This window comes from Xyrauchen texanus, chromosome 7 (assembly GCF_025860055.1).
Source record: "Xyrauchen texanus isolate HMW12.3.18 chromosome 7, RBS_HiC_50CHRs, whole genome shotgun sequence".
NCBI classification, from domain to species: domain Eukaryota; kingdom Metazoa; phylum Chordata; class Actinopteri; order Cypriniformes; family Catostomidae; genus Xyrauchen; species Xyrauchen texanus.
This window is the reverse complement of record NC_068282.1, coordinates 20,266,976-20,294,943: the sequence shown is the minus strand read 5'-3', so window position 1 is coordinate 20,294,943 and position 27,968 is coordinate 20,266,976. Positions and strand designations below refer to the sequence as shown.

At 36.4% G+C, this 27,968-nt stretch overlaps 1 protein-coding gene across 1 annotated transcript in view; it reads left to right on the top strand.

The window, feature by feature from the left end:
- The window catches only part of lrp8 (low density lipoprotein receptor-related protein 8, apolipoprotein e receptor), a 221,455-nt gene that overhangs the window by 179,286 nt on the left and 14,201 nt on the right, over nt 1–27,968 (top strand). Inside the window, exons 9-13 of the mRNA XM_052131165.1 lie at nt 11,886–12,057; nt 18,739–18,966; nt 21,029–21,147; nt 22,880–23,019; nt 27,268–27,409. Of these exons, the coding sequence (XP_051987125.1) occupies nt 11,886–12,057; nt 18,739–18,966; nt 21,029–21,147; nt 22,880–23,019; nt 27,268–27,409 (801 nt within the window). The remainder of the gene's footprint in view (nt 1–11,885; nt 12,058–18,738; nt 18,967–21,028; nt 21,148–22,879; nt 23,020–27,267; nt 27,410–27,968) is intronic.

Genomic DNA, 27,968 nt, shown 5'->3' with positions numbered 1-27,968 from the left:
CATGACGGTCAACTGACCGTAAACGATCTCTCTCTCATCGCACCACCTTCCGCAGTCTGCCTTTATCCTTCTCAGAGGCTTTAATAGCCTGATAAGGGACCAGGTGTGTATAATCACAACCCGGCCCCACCCTCCGCCCTTTCACATTACTGTACATAAGTAAACCAAACGCCACCATTGTCAATCTCAATCAAGCAGGGTGTGTGTCATACGCCCCCATCTCTAGAATAGGCCTGTCACATACTCTCATTAATAGAGTGAGGTCACTTTTGCCTGTTGTAGACAGGAGGGACAGTTGGGATTAAATCTTTGCCTTGTAATTTGTCTAATGAGACACTCAGCTGAGTGACGTGATAAGAGAAGGTTATAGAAAATGACTTGGGCTGTCATAACTGCAGATCTTGTCTCTTTCTTGTCAGTCAGCTCTTATACACACACACACACACACACACACACACATATCATTTGATTATCTTCATGCTTTCACTCAATCAGTTTTTTTTTTTCTGTCAAGCCACCTATATTTGACTCTGTGGATGGAAAAAGATTAAGCTGTTTCATGCTGTCTCGTCTGTGCACACTGGGTGTCAGCCAGTGGAGTGATGCTTGTCTGTGGTGTGGAAAAACTTATTGAGGAAATCGAATGTATGTTTGGAGGTGTCATGTTGTCTTCAGGGCTGATGCCTCACATTTATTCTGTGTTAGCTGCCGGTGTAAACAGCTGATGGATATCGAATGAAATTATAAATTGAATTGCGAAAGATGCTCAAAAACACTAGTGACTTAGTTAATGGTCTCTGGGAAATGTGGGGAAAAGTTTACAGTGTCTGGGAAAGGTTTATGGTTTCTGACAATGAATGAGTCTTGTCTCTTCATGAAAGGTAGTTAACTTTCAGTATTATGGCATATCATAACAGGATGATGGTGACCCATATGAGTGAACTATTTACTGGAGAGTCCCCCTTCTATTCTAAAGCTATTTTGGCCATGAGAAAAGCACTTTACCCTAAATCAGGAGTTTCCAAAAATTTTTGTCTGCCAAACCTCTGTGACTTAAATTATTGTCTTACTGTGTGTACTAAATATTCCCTGACATTTTAAGTAATGCTTACCTTTGAGAAAATACGAATTACACAACAAATTCACATAAGCCTTTGAAAATTATGAAAAATTACTATTGAAATAATTTTTACAGGTAATGGAATTTTTTTCATTTTATATATATATTTTGTTACACTCTTCATATTATATTATGCATACAGCCAGCTGTATATTATACATACAACCATTCATGTTGATGTCCTTGAAGACTTCTAAATCTGTGGCCCATTCAAATCATTATTTGATTGTTTGAGTTGTCCAAGATGTCTGAATTTGTGTCTGAATGAAGTCTGAATTTGCTTCCTGTGAACAATGGAAGACATGGGATTGTTTGGGATAGAGTTGGGGTACTCTAGTTCGGACTCTAGTCTGAGTCACGAGTCCAATTTTAATGGACTTGTCTTGGACTCTGATGCTTTTTTTACTAGGACTTGACGCAGACTCAAGCCTTTTGGACTTTTTTCATTGTCCGACTGAGTCCATGGCATTTGTAATGCAATGAAAACAAACCAAAAAATAACATAGGGTGACCATATGTCCTCTTTTCCCCACACATGTCCTCTTTTTCAGACCTGAAAAAAAGCATCCGGTTGAGATTTCAGAATTGCCTCTAAATGTCCAAGATTTGGTTTTGTCTTCATATTGATGTGCTCTCTACAGTTAATACTATCATACATTCTGTGTATTTGATACTGCACATCAGTTTTCATGCATACTTACATGTGATTATTCTGGCTGAGAGCAGCAGTGCACACTCTTTCAAAGTACTTTTTTAACTCTTTTGCCCGTAAGTACACTTTAAAAAGTACATTCGCCAACTCTGCAAATTATTAAATAAAACATTTGTTTTATCAGACTCACACTTTCTGCGCAAAGTCATTTCTGCCTGAAAACGTTGACTAAATCGAGACAAAATCAAATGTACTATGTATCAGGTACAATTAAACTAATATGACAGATGAAATAGACCATGATGGAAATTGTACAACTCAGTCCGTCACATATTTGCAGTGCAACCTTTGTGTGTTACCTGTAAAGCTTGCACTTGTGTTTCAATGGCAAAAAAAGTCACAATTTGCTGTGTACGGAAGAGGATTAGGGCCAAGCAATAATAAAAAAAAATAAAGCCATCTCGAGATTAAAGTCATTATAATGCGAGATTATACTCGTTAAATTTCGAGAAAAAAGTCGAAATACAATCTTGAGAATAAACTCATTAAATATCGAGATTAAAGTAATTATAATGCGAGATTAAACTCGTTAAATTTCGAGAAAAAAGTCGAAATACAATCTTGAGAATAAACTCATTAAATATCGAGAATAAAGTCGTTGTGTTTCGAGAAAAAACTCATTAAGTTTAATCTCGCATTATAATGACTTTAATCTCGAGATGGTTTTATTTTTTTATTATTGCTTGGTCCTAATCCTCTTCCGTAGCTGTGAATAATCGCAATTAATCTAATTTTTTTCCCCAAGCTTGTAAACAAGCTTCAATATTTAAACATAGGATCACCTAATTAAATTAATCATTTTAAACAACTTTTTTTAATGACATCTTGTTAACTGTAAACCGACTCTCCTCAGAACTACAGAGTAGTCAATACCATTGACAAGTGCAAGTTGGATATTAAAACCATAATGGTTATCAAAAAGACTGGATCAGCTTAGAACTTAAGGCAATAGCAAAAACTAAATGTTAAAGTGCAAGTTGAAATTTAAAACCATGTTGAAACACATACACACACACACACATAGAGAGAACACAGACGACAGATAGAGGGGATAAAACACACACACACACAGACTTACACACAGAACAGTAGAGCACCCCTCCACACACACCTAATACATACAGAGATCACAAAGACTAGAGAGTGAAATATTAAATGACCTACAAGGTTCAAGTAGTTCCTCCAGCTTTTGCAGTTTAGCGAGCTCCTGTGCGGTCAACATGTCAATTTTGCAAAATTTGGCCAGAACACTGTCAAATCCACAGTCGTGAAGAGAAACCGTGACTGTTCTTTGCACACTGTGTGCCGTGCAGGGCATGTGTGCAAACGGTAGTGGTCTCAAGTTTTGTTAACTTTTGCTCTACTTTCCAATCTTTTGGCAACTTCTAAAAAATGTTCAGCGCATGCCTAAATTAAAATTCTAAATAAATAACTCTGGTCATAATGACTAACACAGCATTCACTTTCTTTGGTGTGTGTTTGAGTGGAGGGGAAAAAGCAACAAATAATTGAAATGTCAACAGAACGCAATAAGAATTGTGTTGAAGGACATTTTTGTATTCATACACCTAAAGCATATGCTTTCATTCTGAATCTACTTTGAAATTTGTTCAACAGGATACTAATAATTTGTTTTTTGCATTCATATTGACAAATTGTTTTTCTTAGTTGTGGAGGTTAAAATGAGCTTAAAATATTGATGTTGAGTTTAAAGTTACAATTTTAATTCAGATTTTTGAACAGATTCATTCGGACTCGATTGTTTAAAAACTCAGACTCGACTAAGGTGGACTCGAACCCAACACTAGTTTGGGAAACCTGTTTGGAAACTATCACTGATCACGTATACCTGCACAATCTTACACCAATTATGCTTAACAAATGGATGACGCATGTGGTCATGTAAACGCCTTAAACGGTTTTCCTTTATGGGGGAAGGTTATAAACAGCTTAAGCAAAAAACAATCAAAACCCAAGATTTCGTGTTGCAAGCATATAAACACATTTACCAGTGTTTTTACCAGCTTATCCAATTTGCACAAGTGTTGTGTGCATGTCTATTTACATTTTGACGTCAAAAGCAGAAAATAACCCATAATATCATGTCACATGTGCGTAGTCATATTTTTGAATAAGGTGATTTTTGATAGTTATCAAATATTGGTATATTGATAGTTATGTATATTGGTGTGCGTGTAAAAATGCTTATAATTTTTTCACAATCCATTTTTAGCTGCTACTGTAGTGCAAAAATGCCACTTTACCTTTAAACTAATGTGGAAATCCCTAAACCCTTTGTCTGCTAAATGACAAGTCACATTAGTATACTGTTTATTTTCTTCTTTAACATGTTTCAAAGATTAAAATCATTAGTTATTATAAATCCATTATAATACAGGTTCAAGGCTAGCAAGAATCATGTCCTTTACCTAAAACAAACCTTTTGTCAGCGTACTGTGGAATCACGTTCAGAGTGAAGCAGTGGCGGTTCTAGGGTCATTGGATATTCGGGGCTTAGCCCAAACCTCTGTGGAAACACCCTTTGACTTTTATTAAAAGTTTACATTTTACATCTGTGAGGTGTCACTTATGTATATAGTAAATCTTTAAAGATTACTTGAACTAAAACTGAAAGGTCCCTCTAAGTTTTGTCTTAGCATCTGATACGTTTGTAGATCAGAAATTGCAGGCTTTTAACACTATGTACTTTAAATTGTGATTTTGGCTTTCTGTAGTTTGACGCATATTGTGCAGTTTTATGTTGATTTGTTGAGTGCTTAAGATAGAAGATAGCAGGCTGTAAATAGGCTGAAATAGGTACTAAGTTGCTAGATTTGCCAAAGTTTGCGAGGCTTAATAAAGTTTTTCAAAAACACAATTGTCTTAGCTCCTGACACAAAGTTTGCAAATTCCTAAAGCACATCTGAATATATAAAAATAATTCAGGTTTATAAATACAAAAATTTGGTTCTCACAGCATCTGGATGGACCAACTCAGCACTGTTTTCCAAATCTTTCCAAGACAGGAATGTTGACCAGACACGCAGCCACAATCATGTGTCGCGCGTTCTCATCTTGCATACGCGCACAAACATGAGTGCTTGAAAGCAGCTGCCAACAAGACAACGTGCGTGAACTGAATTGAGCCTGTATTTTGCATTATCGATACTGTAGAAAGACAGGTATCATTAATTTACATATATTACTTAATATTAAAGTATATTGTTAACATTTTTAAATATAATATTTTTTTCACATCATAAGGGTTACTTTTTAAATGTAAATGCTGTATAATGTAATTTGTAACATATTTCGTTAGATTACTCAAGGTCAGTAACGTAATCTAAATACTTTGGTTACTACTTCAGCACTGGTAGATTTTTTTTTTTTTAATTGTTTTGACTAAAAACTCTGAAATAAAAATATATTCTCTGAAAACGCCTAAATATTATGAAGTAATAAATTCTTATGAAGTGTTGCTTATAAATTAAGATGATGATTATGATCTTTATTTAAGGATTTTTTGATATTTTGACAGTCAATTTTAAAAAAAATCCTGCACACTACCTTAGCTTGCAAGAAATATTCCAAAATTGTATTACAACGTTTCGGTCACACAACCTTCATCAGGCATTTACTGATATTTTTACAGAATATCAATGCAAAAATTCGAATCAGGAATAAGATTTTTACATGTGTTCCTTTACTCCCCAATCCTGCAACTTGATTAGCACTGGTACTTCTGATGTCACTACAACATTATAAAAACATTCCAGGCTTTATGAGATTGATTGCCAAAAGTCCAACAGATGGGTAGAATAATTGAACCTTGACTCATGTTGTAAATTAAAATATTTGCTGATGATTCAGTGGTCTATGAGGGCTTTCTGAGGAGGGGACGGAAACGTTCTCTCTCCATCTGTCAAACCACAATCTGGACGGGCTTTTCATGCACCTGTCCAACACAGAAGCACCTTTTAAAAACAGCATTTGGCTGTGTCTAGATGGATGATGAGGGGAGGAGGGAGGAGAAGAATAACAGAGACATGAGATCTCATCTATCAGTTCCACTCATCCCTCTCCATCACTGTCAAACCTGAACGCTTTTCCTGCACACTCACAGCAACATCTTGTTTTCATTATGCTCACTCTTTCTTCCTCTCATACACTACTTGTGCTTTCTATCTTTCCTTTTGTCTGTTATGCTTTTTGACCAAAAGGCATCTGTGGGTTATCAAAGTCTTTTGAAGGAACCTCTTGCTTGTCAGGAGTGTAAGAAAAGTATATTTGGCGGTGTCCAAACCTGAAAAATGCTGCCTTTTTTGACAGGCAAAATGGCATCAAGGCATGTCCAAATCTAGAGACTACGTAATGTCCTGTCTGTTGAGATGCCTCCAAGGTGCAACATACAGTAGATGTATGCTTCACTGTCTGTGATATACAACAGTACTGTGCATGCAATTTGGCAGTTAGTTAGAACAATCATTTCTATCAGAAAAAAAGCATTGTGTCAGAGAATATTTAGTTGGTTATCTCTCAAACTCTCTTGAATTTACTCTAGTTCATCTGAAGGGAAATTATGGTGCCTTGGAATGCTGTGTAAAACCAGTTACCAGGTGCCATTATACTCCCTTCAGTTTCAGACACAGCCTCTATTGTCATGCATGTGCTATATTGAGATATCTCCCTGCTGGATAAACAAGGTCATAGGCTTTCCCATCCACTCAAACAAGGCCAAGATGGTCAAGCTGATCAGACCATTTGTTTTCACCAGCTTAGCCAAAGTTAGTCTGCCAGTTCTAACCAGGTTGACCAAGATGGTCTACCCGGTCAATCTAGACCCCACAAGCTAGTGCTCCAGCTGATCAACCATCTAAACTACATTAGCTTAGACCAGCTTTGAGCAGCTAATTAACATAAATAGCCAGTAAAACCAGCTTCCAGATGAAATTGGTTTTAGCCATATTTTCCTAGCCCATCACCACCAGTGTTGGGGAGTAACTAACTAAAAGTAGTGACAATGCTAAAACTACCTTTTTCAGTAGCATGACAGTAGTTCTGCTATTTTTACAATAGTTTTCCAGTAACATTTTACATGGAATAGCGGTGTAGCATCACAAAATGCTACATTAGTCACATTGTATTGCAACTGAAGCAATGGAGCTTAATGAATAATCCAATGTGCTCACCTAAACTGTCTTTTCTCTCTCGTGTATCGCTGGGAAAACCAAAACATTTTAGTGAGTCTGTTCTTTCAGACAGATTATAAAAATGAACAAGTTCACATAAGTGATTCACTGATTCACTTGGCCCTGCGCTGCTTTTTTGAGTTATTGTTATTGTTTATCACCATGTTTTATTCAGTTATATAACATTGGGTATCTTTTTGCACAGAACCTCAGCTTTCAAATTTTGTTCAGCATGCATTTTAAATATGTTAAGTGCGTCATTTGCAGCGTTTGCTAAAACAACGCAGAGAGTGTGTGCAGATAAACAATGCTATGCAACTGGTGCAATTAATTCTTAACAAATTCCTTCCAGGAAGTGGCATAGACACTGAACGTGGATTTGCAGTGATAGATAGACTTGAAGTTTGTGTTTTGAAATGACATGAGTCAATCGGACAAACTTGAACAGAGTTTATTCAAATGCGCACATACACAAGGAGGCGACAACCAAAGGGAGAGAAGACAGTGATGCTCATGATTCACCTCCTGATGAATTTTGATACAGATATTGAGTAGAAAAGGCTTCTAGCAACCAACAGTTCAGCATTTCCATAAGGATGCTGCCATAGAAGTATGATGTATGCAGGAGACAGTGAGGCAGCTCACAAAGTTTTAGAACAGACCCCGTGAGATATTTGGATGCAGTGAGCTTATTAGAGATGAAAGCTCAATGAAACTATAATAGAGGTCATGAGAAGGGGATAATTTGCTCAGCTCTTTTTGTGACTCATGTGTGACAGGTTGGAAATGAATTACACCTGTATCAAGGTGAGATAGGCGAGGTAGAGGGGACAGAGTTACTCAGAAACAGGGAGATTGTCCTTGCTGCTATATAAAGGATGAACTAATGGGTCAGGAATATTCTGTGTTGCATGACTGAGCACCAAACTAGAGTGACTAAGCTGCCCAGCAGTGTACACACACACACACACACACACACACACACACACACACACACACACACACACAACACACTCAAATTTTCATGCACACCACAGTGCAGGGTAATGACCTGGAAACAGTCATAGACAGTGTGGCCACATGTCAATAACCCAGAAACATGAATCACATGAGCAGCAGGTGCACTGCATACTCACACACAACTAAACCATTTATGGGGAGACTAATACTGCTGTTCACTTTGCATACACACATACAGGGACCTTGAAGTTTTTGGACATGTAAGCCACACTTAAAAGTGTATGTATATCAGTGCTTTAAAACACAATGTGGCAAGGGGCATTTGTTTTAAAGAAAGACATCACGAGACCATTCATAAAGCAATAGATAGACTGTTATAAAAAACTAAACATGGTTTCTGGACACTTTCATGTTGTCAAAACTTTGAGGTTAAAGTAATTGCAAAAATGGCTCAGAAAAGTGTAGTTAGAAATAAATAAAAGAACGGTTAATAATTGTATTGTTAGAAATAACAGTACTCACTGCTAAATCTGTGTTATATTCCAGTTGCAATGTTGCCAGATCTTGCAAGAGAAAAGTGACCTGGTATGAAAAACAAGCCCAAAATAAGGGACTTGCTCACCCAAAATAAGCGTAAATAAGCGAATAATTATTTTCCTCATGAAAGGGATTAGCAGCATAGACAACACAACAAGCATAGTATACAGTAGCCTATATAAAATAATGTATTTTCAATAAATGCATTCTTAATATTATTATATACCAAAAATACATTTTAAACCTTGCTGTACCCACAGAGAGTGCATGCTCAAACCATGTTCTTCTGGAGCTGGTAAAGTCCTGAATCAACTGTGCACTGATATAATAACCAATATTAGGGTAAAACAGAAGGGAACACACACTCATTGCTCTTGGCTCTTTAGCTGAAATAAATCAAATGAAACAGAACATTATCATAAAGTAAGAATTATCTTTGTGTATACTTAAATTTATATTATAGATCTGTATTAATGCATCATATCTATAATTATTCATTGAAGACTTAAGAGACAACTGAGAAATTTACCTTTTACCTTTTAATATTTTTCCTTCTATCTGGATTAATGTCATCAGCATGTCATGGAAGGCTACATTCACAATGCGAAATTAGGCAAAGAAATGTGTGATGCAGCTGTTTCCTTCAGGATAAAAGCACATGCTTATCTTGTTCTACTTAAAAGAGAGAAGCCTCATTTTGGGGGGCAACCCTTTGGTTTGATACATTTACATTTATGCATTTGGCAGACGCTTTTATCCAAAGCGACTTACAGTGCAATTATTACAGGGACAATCCCCCCGGAACAACCTGGAGTTAAGTGCCTTGCTCAAGGGCACAATGGCCGTGGGGTTCGAACCAGCGACCTTCTGATTAACAGCCCTGTGCTTTAGCCACTACGCCACCACCACCCCACTCCACTGATACAAAACATTAGTGGAACAAAATTAACCATTTTCACTCAGGAACAATCGAAATGGAACTTTTCATTTCAGGAAACGTTTTAGTCCCTTATGTAAGTGTATGTTAAGTGTCCAAATACTGTTTGGGGCCAATGTATATGTGTTTACTATATGTTTAATAAACTATTAAATAAATTGTAATTTTCTCTCTTACACAAAAAAGGCTGCAGTTGAGTTGTTAGAATACATTTTTCCTCTTCATATATTTGACTTTCTGATTATAAATAGTATGATTCGGTGCACATCAGCCACTGTGCTGAGTTGTTTAAATATAATATGCCCTAATGTGTTTACCCATCTGAGAAGACTGTTTTTTTACTGTTATCCTTGAAGTGCCAGCTCTCTTTAGCTTCTCTCTCAAAGCATTTGCATTCCAGCTTAATAATTTAAGCTATGATTCATTCTCCTCCTCAGGGAGCGTTTTAAACATTCAAGTTACAGTCTTTTTTTCTTTTGCAGTATAACATGTCTGGGCACTGATAACGGTGGAATCCAACTAAAAATGTATGGTAGCAGGCCATTATGCATTGTGAATTATGCATTGCGTGCAGTTGATCGATTGGGGTTTTTCAGTGACACAAGGTTGTTGGTAGATTTTGAAACTGACACAAAGAGAAGCTAATGCCATGTATGCCAATAATCTCAAAATGTTCATATATTGATTAATCACAAACATTGATCATGTTAACTCCATACTAAAGATCAGATTTCCTTGCCTACATTAAAGCACAGTAGGTGCTCTTTGGAAGATTCTGGTTTTGCAAAAACTTGTAGAGTCCATGCCAGATCGAGTGCATGCTATCATTAAAGCTATTGTTATGCTTATAATATAAATATAATAAAAAAAAAAAAAAAGCCTGTATTTGAAAAATTCACAATCTGAAAAAGAATGTCTCAGGTAGACTTTTCAACGGTACTGAATTTGATTGTATTACATACTGTGTACATGCTTACATTTAGCAAGTTTTACTGTACACTTCAGATGCTGAAATAAACATTAATAAAATGTTGTCAACAATATTAACCTTCTAATATTAACTAATGAAAAGTTTAAAGCCGCTTATCATCCAACTCTCTCTTCATAAAGCTGTCTCCCTTTTGCCTAATAGTAGGTCTGTTGGTCTGGATGGACGGTTTTCTGCAAAAGTATTGGCATGTTCTTTCACTACATTTTCATGCACTTTTATCATCATCAACATTTGCTCCTAACATATGTACATACAGCTCAAATCACAAATAGGGTCTTTTGAAACTGTACCACCATTTCTGGATATACATTTATGTACACTGCCAATTCCAGGCTTCAGTTAATTTATTGTAATGCATGAAATGAAACAATCAAAATAATCATACCAGAACTGTCATAAAGAACTTATGATCTGAGACATTCATGTGTTTTCTGGCTTTATATTGCTATTTAAATAGATGTGTTTAGCAACCATAAGAATATTTGCTTCAAGTGAGCAGCTTCCTCAAGTGAATTAATTACCACCAAATAGTGGTTATGTCTACAGACTAGTGTTTATTCATTTTTAATGCAACCATAATGACTGTCTTGCTGTTCACATTGATCAAGATATCCCAAACTGTGTAACTTCTGAGCTCTGGTTGTTTTTCAGTATTACTCGCATGTTAATACTAGATTTTATCACAACATGATATTTGGCTGTAATGGCATGACAGTACTTACATTCTGTATTATCACAGACAGGCAAATTAACTTTTTTGAGTAAAACAGAGTAGCCTTTCTGAAGAAGCAGAGAAGAGCTATGGTCCCTGTGACTCCATTTTACTTTGCTCTGATTGAAGGAGAACCTCTTTAGAGGCCACTGAACAAAGCCAAGAGCAATAGTGAAAAGCAATCTAACAGAAACAGGGAGATTGGGAAATGCGTCTGGCTACAGCACATACAGCTGAATGTTTTGACTTTGGGGGAATACAGTGTGTGTGTACTTTATTTCTCTCAGCTATACTATACAGTAGAAGTTATTTTACCTCCATGTATCCATGCTAATCCAGAGGAACATAATAAAATCAACCAAAATATTGTTTCTGCAACTAATAATTAAAAAAATGTTGTAATATATATTCTTAAAGGTATATCTGGTGCATTATTCGGACATGATCGCATTAACAATGCAGTGGAGGTACATGAAACTCCTTGGTCAAAGTAAGTTAGGATGTGCACTATTTCAGTCCCTATTATACTGTGTAAGACCTTGAATAACTTCAGAAATCCACATTTACTCATTGTGTTTTCTCCACATCGGTCCTTTCTTCCCCATTCCCATAGGGATACCTGCTGATATAAACAAGCCAAACCTTGACATCCTGATTGTGATGATCCCAAGTAATCCCAAACTGATCACTCAGCCGCTAATGGGATGTTTTTCTGTTTTCCCCATAGGTAAAAGCCCATACCTCATGTTCACTAACCGCCATGAGATCCGTCGCATTGATCTGTTGAAGAAGGACTATACACAGGTAGTGCCGACCCTGAAAAACGCTGTAGCTCTAGATGTGGATGTTACCACCAACAAGATGTATTGGTGTGACCTCTTCCATCGCAAAATCTACAGGTACTCATGACATCACACATCTAAATAACAAATAAGTGCAGCTTGATGTAGTGTTGCTTCCATGCAACTTGACAACTGTTTTAAAAATGCTAATTTACAACTAGTGTAAATATACTGTACAGGTGGGAGGAGACAGTGCGGTGTTGAAGGCTCCTTTTGACACACTTTTCCCACCCCCTCTCAACCAGCTGATATTTAAATGCATGAGAACAGCTGATATAGACTCACTGGATAGTTTCTAAAAGCAATCAGCATCATGGAACGAGAGCTGTGCTTGATATTATATGCACATTCTCATAAAGGTTTACTCTGGGTTTCCTGTCTCCAAAAATAGTGTGTGTTGAAATGTGAGGTGATAATTAGTAAAAAACAAAAAACAAATAATTCTTTAGTTGCCATTGCTCTTCTTTTTCTACACAGTAAAATTCATTTTCTTACTCAGTATTTTTGTCTTTTTTCCCATTAAAATCCTTTAAACATCTATAAAACAAGATAAATGTACTTGAGAAGCAAAATTGCACAAGTTAGAATAGTTCACCTAAAAATTGGTTAAAATCTTTAACAAAAAAATTTATTTGCGGTTGTATTGAATAGACTGGACATTGAATAAACATCTAATTTTATGTTCCATAAAATAAAAAAAGTCATATGGGTTTGGAACGACATGAGGGTGAGTAAATTATGACAGAATTGTCATTTTGGCCAAACTATTCCTTTAAGACTTCAATTTTTGTCCTCATGGAAAGACGTTTCAATTCCTTATGGGAGGTCTTGTGATCATGAAAAACCCCTGACAACCATTTAACAAAGTCATATCTTATCAGTCAAAACACCAGCCTGTCACACAGCCTGTCTGAGTTAAAACAGCTGCTGAAAACTTTGACTGTTTGTCCTTTACTGTCCCTGTGTGCATGCTGCCCTGTCAGACTCGGGTCTCCGCCTTACTTCCTGACTCACTGTGTGATGAGTCACATCAGCCTCTTGGAGCATCTTTAAATCATCTCAACTACACCATATGCTTGCCATAATTTACCTCCTACAACAATGCTCACTATTACTCATGTTAGGGTACGACAATTCACTATCACTTTATAAACTCCTCAGTAGAGCACTCAGAAGAATAGAGGAAATGCTTTTGCTTGTCTGCATTGAGTTTAATACGGTATATGTACTGTATGTGGTCCCTGGAAGAGAGTGATGTGAATTAAAGAATGGTGGTTTCTGTGATATAAACAAACTGATATAACAGTGTAGACAGACAGACAGACAGACAGACAGGCAAGCAGCAATATACAAATTTAACGATACGATGCAGAAGCCTCACGATACGATACAATTATTTTTTTTAAAACAGTGCACACAAATGTTTTTCACTTGAACTTATTCAAGGATTCATCATAAATATATTTTATATCTTAAATGACGGGTGGCACGGTGGTGCAGCGGTTAGCACTGTCGCCTCACAGCAAGAAGGTTGTGGGTTCAAACCCTGGTTGCCCCGGCCTTTCTGTGTGGAGTTTGCATGTTCTCCCCGTGTCTGCGTGGGTTCTCTCCGGGTACTCCGGCTTCCTCCCACCATCCAAAAGACATGCAGGCTAGGTTAATTGGTGTCTCCAAAAAAAATTGCCCTAGGTGTGGATGTGGATGTGGAGGTGAGTGTGAGTGTATGTCTGTCTATGTGTGGCCCTGCGATGGACTGGCGACCTGTCCAGGGTGTCCCCCGCCTTTCGCCCAATGTTAGCTGGGATAGGCTCCAGCCCCCCGTGACCCTGTACACAGGATAAGTGGTTGACGATGGATGGATGGATGGATGGATCTTAAATGACTCAACAGTGTCTGACATTTGCAATAACATTGAGCAAGCTAAAGATGAAAAAGATAAAAAACTCTAGTGGAGAGAAAAAAAACTGACCTCTGACCTCTGGCAAAAATTGATTGGCACACATAGTTTTTTGTCCTCTTCACATTGGAACTTTACCAGTGTTCTTACTGGCTTATCCAATGTGCACAAGTAGTATGCTCATACCTGTTACATTTCAATATCAAAAACAGGAAATAATAAACCGTCCCATGTAATTGCAGGTTGCGTTATTTAAATAAGCTGGTTTTGGTAGTTATGAGCATCTTGCTGTGCATGTGATCATGCACTGCGTCGGCTGGGTGAGGATGACGTTAATGACAACGTGCTGCTGCTGTTTCTGCCTCACCGATTTGTGCGGTGATATCAGCATAAATAAAACAATATGTTTGATCTAGTTTAGCACCAGGACATGACACCATTGTCTGGCAAATTCGACAAACAAAGCAAAGAGCTAATGGGCTGGGTCAAGTGCAATTTAATTCTAAGGTAATTGCGCCATCTGCATCCTATTATAGGCTTCATTTTATTTCCTGTCAAGATCCGGCATTATAAACAAAGATAGCACATTCATAAGAAATATATAGTGTAAATGGGCTGTATGCAATGCATTAAAAGAATTAAAATATGGACAGTGTTGGGGAGTTACGGAATACATGTAACAGGATTACATATTTCAAATACAAAATATAATTAACTGTATTCCACTACAGTTACAATTTTAATCATTGGTAAATAGAATACAGTTACATTCAAAAAGTGTTTTGATTACTGAAGAGATTACTTTGCATTTTATTGACATTTGTTTAATTTAATATTTAGTTCTTTCAGATGGAAAACATTTATACATATAAAAAGCACAAAGTGCATTTGAACAGCAGTGAAACACTTTCTTATGATGTGTTACTTTCATACGAGCAGACAGAGAAGTATGGAGCAGAAGAAATAGAAATAAATCTTGTGTAAATTGGCAGCTTTACGCTAATTTAACTTTTACATGATCATATTTTTTTAGGGCTGTCAATCGATTAAAATGTTTTATCTAATTAATTAAATGGTGTCCCGATTAATTAATCGCATATACAAATATTTGCTGAGAAAGCCCCTCATATAACAATAATTCAATATATAATGATGAAATAATTATGCATAGTTATCTTTAAATATATATATATATATATATATATATATATATATATATATATATATATATATATATATAAAATAAAAAATATTCAGACAATTAAAATGCATTATATTCTTGTGGCAGAAGAGTTAATCATTGATAAGACCATACAAAATGTGGCTTTAGAATACAATGTATTGTTTAATACCATAATATTGATCATAAGTCAATCATTGGCATACAGTTCACAGCAATCCATTTCACAAGTGAATTTATCAGTCAGTTGGAGATTTATTATGAGGGCTTGTTTAAGAACCCGTCAATTTACACCTGCATCAGACATGCTTTTGCAGCGTCTCTGGTGCGTTGTGTCATAAATCTAATATGTTTCGGTCACTGTGTCAAGTTAAATATAGTTTAATACTCAATCTTTAAACACATTTTGAGATCCCTTAGTTTGCATTTGCACTCCAAGTGTTTTGAATGCAAGAATGTAACGCATGTTTGTGGTGTTCTGCCTACTGAAGTGTTTTCTTCACTGTATAAACAACGCATTGCTCATACAGCTGAAATTTCACTTAGTGCCCTCTGGAGTAAACAGGTGGTACTACAAGCTTGCATTTCTCAGGATTTTTCCTTATTACGGTCTGGGGACATTAATTTTTTTATTATTAATCGCACTGACTTAAGGTGTTAAATCGACAGCCCAAAATTCATGTTGAATTTCTTTTTTTTTTTTCTAGTATGACCTTTGATATTAGGGCAAAAATCATATTCTTGATGATAATTTTTGTATTGTTTTCCTGTAAAAATGTCTTAAAATCCTTCGAACAACAAGATCGAATACGTTACTGACCTTGCGTAACCTAACGGAATATGTTACAAATTAATTTTTATAGCATGCATTCTGTATGTATTCTTGCCATGGAGTGGTGGTGGCATAGTGGGCTAAAGCACTAAACTGTTAAGCAGAAGGTTGTCTGTTCGATCCCCACAGCCACCACCATTGTGTCCTTGAGCAAGGCACTTAACTCCAGGTTGCTCCGGGGGGATTGTCCCTGTTATAAGGGCTCTGTAAGTCGCTTTGGATAAAAGTGTCTGCCAAATGCATAAATGTATATGTAATCTGTATTGGAATACATTTCAAAAGTAACCCTCCCAACCCTGAATATGGACTTGCATTCTTTTGCACATCAACTGCGTTCATACACCCACAGAAGGCGCAAGCACTCCCGCACACTTCCACTTGTGCTTAACGCTTTCACGAAAATTGAATAAGATGCATGTCATTATGCATTGTGCTGCATCTAGTGCTGTTACAGAAATAGTGAACCACATAATTCAATAAATACAGAAAAATTTGAAGTCTACATATATAAACTAGATACACAATGTAACGCAATATACACAGTATACATAATAATACATAGACAATATTAGATGAACAAACATGGTTAAAAATTAAGAAATAGAGTATAAGGGTACCCCTTTACTATTGTGCACATAAAGTAGCTATTGCAAAGGTATTAGACTGCACATTGATTGACAAAAAGTAAGCATATTATGTGTATTATATTGTCAGTTGATACAATGCAAGATGTCAGTTGACAGCTGAAACTGGCAATGATGGACATTGCTGTGTAATTGTAGCACATTTCAAAACTCCTTAAGACTGCTTAAAGCATCTTTGATCTGTCAGTTTTTGTGGGTTTTCTGGTTATTTATCTGACCGTTGCTGTCAGTTAGAAGTTGTTTACATAGTAAATCTTTGATCACCAGCATGATAGCTCAAAATTACTTTTTTTTTTTTGTTTGTTTGAAACCATGCAGTAAATGTAAAAGCTTCAAGATTTATAGATTAATGTTGTTTTCATTGCTTTGATTTGTTCCAATAAGCATAATTTTGGGTCAATATGACCAAAGGTTACTGCTGTTATTTAGATTTTAGAGGCAATCAAAGAGACAATCTGTTGCTCTTGCTGATCTAATACATAATTGTTTGATCCTGGCTTGACCACAAAACACCATGTGGTTTGTGATTTTATAGATGGTTTGGTTTGATTTGATTTACTTTAACTTGCTACACCGTTTCCTTACCAAGCGCAAAGTGACAGGACATTTTGTTGGTCACTTGCTTCCGTTTTTCTGTCTCAATGCTCTGAGAACCCCCACTCAAAGTGAAATCACATTGGTTGAAAACCCAGCTCTACACAGCTTTGGTATATCATTATATATTAAACATCAAATATGTTTTCATTATCTGTGATTGTCTTGTGTTTTGTCACACAGAAAGTGGGCTTTAATTGAGTGAGTACTTTAATTACCTCATGTACCTGGAATTTATTTATTTATTTATTTTGTCTGCAGCAGTGGTCCTTTACTTATCGTATGAAACATTTGTAAGTTAACTTGTATTATTATCATTATAATTAAAATGAGAACCTGCCATTGTGTGATTTGACGTCAATTTATATTCAACGTCTTATCATCATTTTTGCCACTATTATTTAAGTGTAGAATCATTATCTTCTACCCCATCATCAAATCCATCATTATCTTCACTTACGATCCACTTTGAGATTGTTTCATAGTCTTGGTCTTATAAGTGGAAATGGGCGCATTTTTGTGGCTGTTGGAGCAGCATTAACACTCTCAGTTACATGACTGCAAGTGAAACATTATCAGGTGTTGACCCAAACCCACCCGCTCATCATCATTGACAGGTGACACTAAAGTGATTTGTAGCTTTGTTATGAATGCTATTTCATAAGGTTAGTCTAAGTCTGTAACGTGAATCAAATGTCAAAGGTCAATCACACCTTGGTCATTCTTGTTATGCAGTATATTTTGGGCTTTAAAAATGTGTATACTGGTGTTGTAATCTAAGGAAATATAAGTAAAAAATCATTTGAATATTTAAAAAAAATAATATATATATATTTAGACATTATCATTCCAATTTCTGTAATTTTATCAAACAGGTTGGAACTAATACCACAGAACATCACATGTATACACCGATCATCCACAACATTAAAATCACCTGCATAATATTGTATAGGTCTCCCTCGTTCTACCAAAACAATATATATGATATTCTTCTCACCACAATTGTACAGACCAGTTATCTGAGTTACCGTAGACTTTGTCAGTTCTAACCAGTCTGGCCATTCTCTGTTGACCACTCTCATCACTCCCACTCCCATCACTCTCGGATGTTTTTCGATCTCAGATAACCGCTCTGTACAATTGTGGTGAGAAGATTATCATCTCGGAAAGCTATTCTGAGATGCAGGTTGGCGCTGTTTGGTGGCACGAGGGGACCTGCACAATATTAGGCAGATGGTTCAATGTTGTGGCTGATCAGTGTATAATGGGGACTTTAAAATATACTGCATAGAAGGATTTGCCCTCCTACTTTTAATATTGATGTTGTGTTCGGTTTCTAAAAACAGATCTGGGCCATGTTGTCCTACGACTGTTCTTTGAGAAATACTTTTTCACACAGATGTTTCTTCACTTTGCTGTCTATGTATACATTAACAACAGATGGACGTGTCAACTATTTGAGGTGTGCTTATTCACCATGAATCTGGCAGATGCTTTAAGCAACTTGTGATTGTTTATAAGTAGATGTATAACATCTGCTTAAAAGCTGTGGATGTACAATTAATTTGTGTGTTTTTTTCCTCGACAGTGCATATATCAACAAAGCCAGCGATTCTTCTCAACAGATCACACTCATCGACACTGCACTTCAATCCCCAGAGGGCTTAGCAGTTGACTGGGTCCATAAGAACATCTACTGGACCGACTCTGGGCACAAGATTATCTCTGTTGCAACTGGCGATGGCAAGAAGAGGAAGGTGTTGATTGACACTGAGCTCATTGAACCACGAGCAATCGCTGTAGACCCAAGACAAGGGTAAGTATTAGAGCTGTCAGAATTAATGTGTTAACACATGTGATTAATTTAATTTAAAATGTTTAATGCATACATTTTTCTTAAATGCGATTAATGCATGTATCGTTAATACGGCATAAATCAGCATAAACACTGGTTGGAAGGATAGAACTTTTGTAATGTGTCCGCCCAGAGTCATTACACTGACATACACAGCACAAACATACAAAACAGCGCTTCCGTGTCAGTAGAAAAAATTATGGAGAAAGGACCTCTTAATGCTATTTGATGTACAAAACAAGCCAAGCGGGGACTTGTGATAGAAATCATGTATTTTTCAGCCTATGTACATTTTAATTACCACAGAAGCACGTCAAGTCTTAACAACCACCAAAATGCAAAATTAGACATTTTTGTCTGTATCTAAGTGGATAGCCACAGTCTTCCGGCAGATTAATATTGTGGAGGATGAGAGTTTAAGAGATTTAATGCCCACTTAGACTTTGTGAAACATTACATTTTACTTGAATTGGTGTTATTTTAGGGCATTTCTGTCTTTATACTGTAGAAGGCTTTGTTCGTAAAATCTTAATAAAGCATTATATTGTGACATATTTTTTGTTTTATTTCCTAAAATGGAAATAAATGCAGGAAAAGAAGTATATAAATTGTCAGATTTCAATAGTTTTTGCAATTGAAAATTTTTAACTGGAAAAAAATTATGCAATTAATCACAATAAAAAAATTAATCCACTGAGAGCACTAGAATGGATATAATGTTTTTTTTATTGTCAGAAGACAAGTGAAATGAGTGAGTATATGTCTCGTCACTGTCATGACTGCTATGTTGCTCAGAACTGCACACAAGAATTTCACCTACTGTTGCACTTGTGTACTTGGTAGTGTGACAATAAAGTGATTTGATTTGATTTGATTTGAAATTGCTTAGAGAAAACATGCAGGTTTCTCTCTGCGGTATTTTTCTTGATGAAAAATCAACTATAACCAGCCTAAGGTGGTTAGCTGGTCTCCCAGTATGGCTAAGTGGGTTAGGCTGGTCTGTTAAGTTGGTTATAGGGTGTTTAAACCGATTGCATTCTTGCATTAAAAAACAAAAAACAAGATGCAGTGCAACGAATGGAATGGAATCCTTTTAACACTGCATCTTAAAAAGGTGAGTCTGAGGTCAAAGACAATGTCTAGAGCATGTTTACATAGAAAACTATTTTAAACCAGCACAGAGGGATGCAAAAAATTTGTTAATTGTGAAAAGCCCTTTAGAAGGGTTGGAGATCAGCTGGCTGAGCAGCTAATCCCGTTAAAAAACTGATTTGCCAGGATAGGGGGACCTGCAATACCAGCTAAAACCAGCAAAACCAACTTTGGCTTGTTTAAGCTGGGGTTCAGCAGGCAAAGTGTCATTTTACCATACAACATTGTATTTTCTGTTGAACTCATCCCAAAATGTGAATGTGATGTAAATATGATGTATGTTTCATGATCATTGGCAACCAAGATTTTTAAAACCCCCACCAATGGTTCCTTCTCTTCATAACTATAAGTTCTTCTTTCCCTACCGTTCCTCATGATGAGTCCATCCCCCACTGACTCTTTTCACCTTACTACAGAAGTAGAGGAGCATGAAACATGCAAATGAGTCTCAAGCAGGTCTGCATACTGGATAATTGTTGCCTGTGGGTGAAGTGTCCACTTCACTCTTACAGGCCCATAGCTATAGACTGTCTTTAATGAGCATACATTTACCATATTCATCCAGCTTTTTGATATGTAAAGGGAATTTTCAGTTTCAAGGCCGTCTGGGGAATTGGGTGTGGTTCACACTTGAGTCTTCTCTAAAATAACAAATATCAGACCCCTTTCAGTGGACAAACTGTCAGTTCTTTTCTGAGTCCGAGTTCATTTTTAGCGTTCACATATAAGCCAAAATTCTTGGAAACCCCTCTGAAAGACCCCTTTAATGATCCAAGTGTGAAAATAAATGTTTTCCTCTTAATTGCATCATATTTGCTTGGTAACGTGAATGCTTTCTTCATGACTCAAAATAATTTTTTTTACCCTTCAGTTTCATGTACTGGTCAGATTGGGGAACGCAGGCCAAGATTGAGAAAGCCGGAATGAACGGAGTAGATCGACAGGTTCTGGTTTCAGAGAGGATCGAGTGGCCCAACGGGATTGCGCTTGGTAATACTCTATTCAAGAGATGCCGTGGTGTTTAGCAATTTAATTACTTTTTAATATTTTAATATTCACTTTTTAAAATCTTGTCAAAGTGGCAAAAACTGACACAGGATAATAGCAGAAAAGACAGCAGATAAAAGAAAAAGAAGCAGAAAGCAAACAAAGAATATCATACCAAAAAGCAAGACAGCAGGTAACTATGTTTGCCAAGTTACTTGAACTGATCATTACAATTGAGAAAGACATCAACCAACCATATAAGAGAATGAGAAAAACAATATGAAAGAAAAAAAAATGAAAAAGGGTAGCAGAAGGAAAAGAAAGAGTGTTAATAATGAAGCCTCCTGTGGCCAGCAGGGCTTTGAATCATTCACTGTCAATGTTTCTCATCAATCACCCGTCAGTTTAGTAAAAACTGAATGGAATTGCTCAAGCAACATTGTCAATATTTTCATCATTTCTCTGGTTCGCTTTAGATGAAAGCCCTTTGAAAAAGCAGTTATGTTAGATGGATAGGAAAAACGTTATTGACAAAAGAGTGGAATTGTGTATCTGTTTGGAAGCCAAAACAATTTTGAATAGGAAAAAAGCAAGTAACCTTTAAACCTAAGAGAGTTTGAAGTACACCGTGTTGGTTTTTGTCATTTGTTTGTGCTTTCAGTGGTACTGTCATGAATTTTGAAATATGAATAATCATTGTCATTTCATTCTGATAATTTCTATGTCCGAATATATTCAGTGTCAGAACAGACAGTTTCTCCTTTATGTCATCTCCGGAACACGTAATATTCTTGGGTATCTGTCAAATAACATGGATGAACATAATAAATAAAATTGGTCAAGATTTTAGGTTAAAATGTCTCTCAATAGAGAACAACAGTCTGGTTCCGGAAGTAAAAATCTCATTATTGTTTTTCCAATGACTAATTGATATTCAACAATGACTTATAAAACTTTAAAGACAGACCTACTGTGAGCTCCGAGGATGTTCATCGAAGGAATATGCTTCAGTTGAAGCCTTCGTTAGTTTTAATTAATTGTTTAAAAATCATGTTGGCTAACAGAGTTCTTGGAAAACAACTACATTACCCATGGTAATAGTCTGCAAATCGTGCCCAGGAGCGACCGCCTTCTTCCCTGACACATTGTTAATGAGACAAATGAGTCAGTCTCCCTTCACCCTTAAACTACTTGTATATATATATTTGTACATGAATGAATATTTTCCAATAAACATATAATATATTGTTTAAATACTTATAATCAACACTCTAAAATCAGTAGTTTTATATAGTTTCATTCATAATGACGTTATTTTCAGTGCTTCATGGGATTGTAGTTTTTGCCCTCGTGAAAGGCGGTATGTACACAGTCTTGTACCTTTTTCTTTTTGTCTGATTTTCAAATACTTTTTAGCCTCAAAACAAAGTTTTTAATATTCTTACAACTGTGTGGCCTACAACTCTTTTATGGAGGATTTTATGAAATGCTTATGCAAAAAATAAATGGGAAAAATACTTCTGGAATCCAGACGGCTGAAAAGTGGGCATGCACTGTTGCGCATAAAACACATAAAATGTATACAAGAATTAGAGAATTGCTGTTTAAAATAGTCTTCGACACTGTGGTCACAGCTTGAAATGTCATTTCAACCACCTTCGTCTGTATTAATGAAAAGATTATTAAATAATTGAAGCACTACATTTCTGTTTCCTTAAAAGTTTTATTCTTGCAGACTTGTCCAGCAGGCGACTTTACTGGGTAGACTCCAAACTTCATTTGATCTCCAGTGTGGACCTGAACGGAGACAACCGCAGAGTCTTACTCTCCTCAATGGATCATCTAGGTCATCCCTTTGCCCTCACTTTGTTTGAGGTAAGCAAATTAATAAAATAACACTTGTGTTTTCAAGAACAGGCCTGAAGACATGTATAAGTTCAATTCGACAATCGCAATTTGTAATGGCAATTACAATTTGTAAAATAAATGGCAAATTAAAAAGCTTTATACTTTGGCAGCTCCTTGAGTAACCTGAAGGCAGGACCCAGCCCTGGCTATAGATCACCTAATGCCCTTCCTCAGGCCAATGAGCCAGCTCAGTGAGGGGACACCCAGGAGCCAAGTCCTAGAAAATGGAAATAATGTGTTTTCTTCATTCTTTGTCCAGAGCACATGGGAAATGAACCGCCACATTGCTGCAGAACCCTTGAGGCTGCTCCAAAACTACTGCTTAAGTTCTTCACTTAGATTTTAAAGCTTCAGAGAAATAAGGCACAGGTGTTATTGATAGGTGCCTCCAGTTTAAGACATTCCATCACTGTCCTTCAGGTGTGTAGATGTGCTAAAGGAATGTAGACATGTTTTTAATGAAGATTATCTTTAAAGAACACAGTCGTGCCGATCTTACAATTTTGTGGTGTTGTCATTTCCAATGAGCTATTATTTTTCTATATTATTTATCTATCTATTCATCCATCATTGGCTTTTTCTATCTTCGAATTGATCATGTAAATACACATAAATGAATGATGATACAAGCAGGTATTGATGCAAAAAGGAATCTGGTCATGTATCGATATATGATTGTATTTATAATGTTGATGCATTATCTTTCTGAAAATCTTTAGTTCTGGCAGCTCAAATTACAATTATAGTCTAGTGTCTTTGTGTTAGTTAAAAAGTTTTCATTTTGAGAGTTGATCATTCAAAAGTGTGCAAAAGTTCATTCGATTTAGAAATTACTAGATGATGGTTTTCGAGGATTTCTCGTTTTATATCAACATTTACATAATAAATATTTAAGCAGTAAATTAACGCTTTATTATGAAATTTGTTATTATGAAGGGGGCGGCTGTGGCTCAGGTGGTTGAGCAGGTTGTCCACTAGGGCTGTCAAAATGGCTGAAAAACTCAATTCGAATTTCTTACTTAAACAATAGTAATATTTGAATTATATTTGAATTCTAAAGACATTATGTTAGAGGAAAAAAGTACTGTATTGTCTCCTAAGCCCTCAAGAAAGCGCAAGTGAGTGCAATGAGCAAATATAATCTAAATCAAGCATCGCATTGAGTAAGCATTTTTTATTGAAATTAAATGTTATGACTTTGTTTAAAGTGCATAACCTTTTAAACAATCGTTCATAGATCAAATACAATTTCCTAAATGTGCACGCAAGGAAATTAAGGTAACAAAAGTGCATATAAGTGGAAGAGCATCAGTAATATGAGAAAACGTGCTTCAACAGACAGCGTAATGTATTATGTTATCACAAAATGGCGAACTGTTATTCTGAAACTATCCACTCACTCATACATCTACATATTGTTTGTCAAAAACACCTGACGGTCCACTTGATCTGCAGCAAGGGCTGAGCGTTTTTGTTTGTTTAATAATGGCCCCTCATCATGACATTCTCGAGAAAACTCTTCGGGATGAGAAGACTGCATCTAACTACAAGTTAGAAGTTGTGTAGTGATATAGCAGCGGTTTCTTACACAACTTACAAATGACATTGGTTTTGTCAACAATCTAACCTTCGATACTCCACAAACCGAAGAAGCGCCTCACAGCACTTTTAAGATGTATTGGTGTAAGTAAGATCCTCTCCGACTACGATTCCTCACTCTCTTTTTTACCATTTTTCAAATTATCAATGCAGCCGTGCCGCATCTAATGGGTTGAACTGGATAGGCTAACAAAAACAAACCGCATCAGCTACATCATGATCATGGCTCGTGCGCCTCCTGATACACCTAAAATTCGAATGCATGGTTTTTGCATTCGAATGTGCTTTTTTTTTTTTTAATTCAACGAATATTTGAAATTCAAATTTTAACTTGAAAGCCGTTTTGTCCACTAATCGCAGGGTTGGTGGTTTGATTCCCAGCCCACACGACTCCACATGCTGAAGTGTCCTTGGGCAAGACACTGAACACCAAGTTGCTCCCAATGGCAGGCTAGCACCTTGCATGACAGCTCTGCTGTCATTGTTGTGTGAATGTGTGTGTGAATGGGTGAATGAGAGGCAGTGTAAAGCGCTTTGAATAGTGCTAAGGTTATAAAAGCGCTATATAAGTGCAGACCATTTACCATTTACCACTTTGTGAAGTTAATTGGAGAAGACATCATTGGACACTGGGCAACTTTGTGGGATATATATTGATTACTCTGACTGAACAGTTTTGTAACAGACTCCATTTACCTTTAACCCTCCTATTGTGTTCGGGTCATTTTTGACCCAGGAGAGGAAGATCATTTTTAATATAACATAGTTTTTAGAATGGGAACCAAAATTTGTGACTTTGTCAAGACTATCAAAATACACATAAAAAAATAAATTCAGATTTTTTTTTTTTTTTATAAAATTGTTATAAAATATAACCATTTAAAAAAAAAAAAAAATCGACCCGGTATCAATTGTGGCTTTAGACATTATACTATGTCGATTTTTTTATTTATTTATTTATTTTTTTTTTTTGTACATCTATGAATTTTATTTTTTCTCATAAACACTTCACTTACATGTAGCCTCTTTCCCATACTCTCTCACACACGGATTGCATCTTGGCACGTTCCTGTGCAAAACACACATAACAAACATGACAAATAAATTAAATTGAAGATACTAAAGGGGGTGTGGCAAGAGTTCATTCATGCACACATTAGTCGAAATGGGGATTGAAAAATGTAATTGTCCACATTTTACTCTGCAGCCATCTTATGCCGAACCAGCTTGCAAAATACTTTGTCACATTCAGATTATGTGTAAACTTAAGGCCCTATCTCATAAAGCAGACCAACATCTTCCATTCCTTGACCAACGGCCAATATTTCTCCATGACTTTTCAGTGCACCTTTGCACTATTCAGTAGGTAGTGGGCAGGATTAAAGATGTCCAAGACAAATCTCTCCTATAGGAATAGTTATTTCTTCCAAAATGAAGTACAGACAAAGATGAAAAGTTTTAATTAGGATGCTACCCTTAATCAAGTACTACAAAATTCAGACAAGGGTTTTAGATGCTAGCCTTTTGTGTCATAGATTAAAGAAGTTATCTAGATTTGTGGCCTCTTTACCTGTGCTATGGATGATGTCTGCAATGCGGCAGACTTTAAAAGGAATATAGTGCAGGTAAGGAGTACTACAGATCATCTGCCACCAGCAGAAGTACTTGATGGAGCTCTACTGGGATTCAACAGCCTGACCTTTCCAAATGGCTCAGCTCTGTAAACATCCTGTAATACTGTAAGAGCCAGCTAACCCCTTGAGCATCCTCAGTCCTCGCTATCTTCTCTGTGCACCCTTCTCCTGTTAATCTCCATCTGGTCTTTCTCTTTTGTTTACTTAAAACCATCCCCAACCCCCTCAAACTCACTTCACTGAACTTTCTTATCAATTTCTACATCAGTTTGAAAAGGAGATGATTCTCAGGTTGTCATAGTAACAACCCATCTCTCCATGCACATTTGCAATATTTCTGTAGCGACTGATAAGGACTGATCAGAGGAAGGTAGAAAAACGTAGAAGCGGGGAGAATGTTGAAAGCAGTATTGTCAGACAGTGGATCATGTGCTTTCAGGCTCATGTAGGTGGAAGATACAAAGTGGAGATAGAGCCTTGAGCTTTAATTATACTGATGAAAAACCTTTGTGATCCAAAATCATTTTCACACAGGAGTTCTTACGAGAGCTCCCTCCTTTTTAGTGTCCTGTATCACACGGAAATAAATAAAATATTTTATTTATTGCAATTTCCTAGCAAATTGTTTTTTTGTTGTTGTTGTTTTTTTGCTCTGCATATCTGTTTTGGTCATTCAGTGTTCCACAATAGAGTAGCCTTGCACAATGACAGTATTTGCTGGTTTATCCATCCAGTGTGGAACCTACATAATGCCCATATAACCTTCAAACTTCAAGACTTTTAAAGGCTTATCCTATTTTACTATATATTTTCAGGCAGGGCTTTGTCAAGCCAACATCAAAACTTGTCTTGAAACTTTTCTTGATATATTTGTAATTCCATTTTGGTGCTGCTAGTGGAGCAAAAATGACAAATATAAGGTGCTGTAGAAATAAGAATGGCTCTTGCTTGTGCAGTACTCACTTCCTATTTGTCCCTATAGGACCGGGTGTACTGGACAGATCTGGAGGATGAGGCCATCTACAGTGTAAACCGGCTGACGGGGCATGATGTTGCAATGCTGGCTCAGCATCTCAACAACCCACTGGATGTAGTGGTGTTCCACGAGCTCCGGCAGCCTACAGGTGCGAGAGATGACAACAGGGCTCTCACCAAACATAATGACATCCAGTCCATTTCATTTGGAGTCTGGGTTGTCCAGCCCTATTTATGAGTGTTTTCATTTCATAGAAGTCTGTCTGTAGATGCCAGATTACTGACTTTACATACTAGTGTACATGGGTTACTCAGCACAGATTATTCGTATACTAGCCAGTGTTGCTTAAAGAGTAACGTTTTTCCATTCCATTTTCTCATTTTATTTAATCACTTTGTTTGGATGGATCATTTCAATGATTTTCAACAATTCACCAAGATTTTTGGTGCCTGATTCAGATTTTGTATTTATTTTATGTGCTGTCATTCAATTAAAATGTTTAATTGCGAATATCGCAAAATTGTTTGTAGTTAATCATGATAAATCACAGATTCTGAAAGTGCTGAAATTTGACTCTATATATACTTATTTTCCTGTCAAAATGCATTTATTTCCTTCTTAGGAAAGAAGTCGAAAATATATGTAACAATATAATGCTTTATTAAGATTTTCCAAACAAAGCCTTCCATAGTATAATGAAATGCACT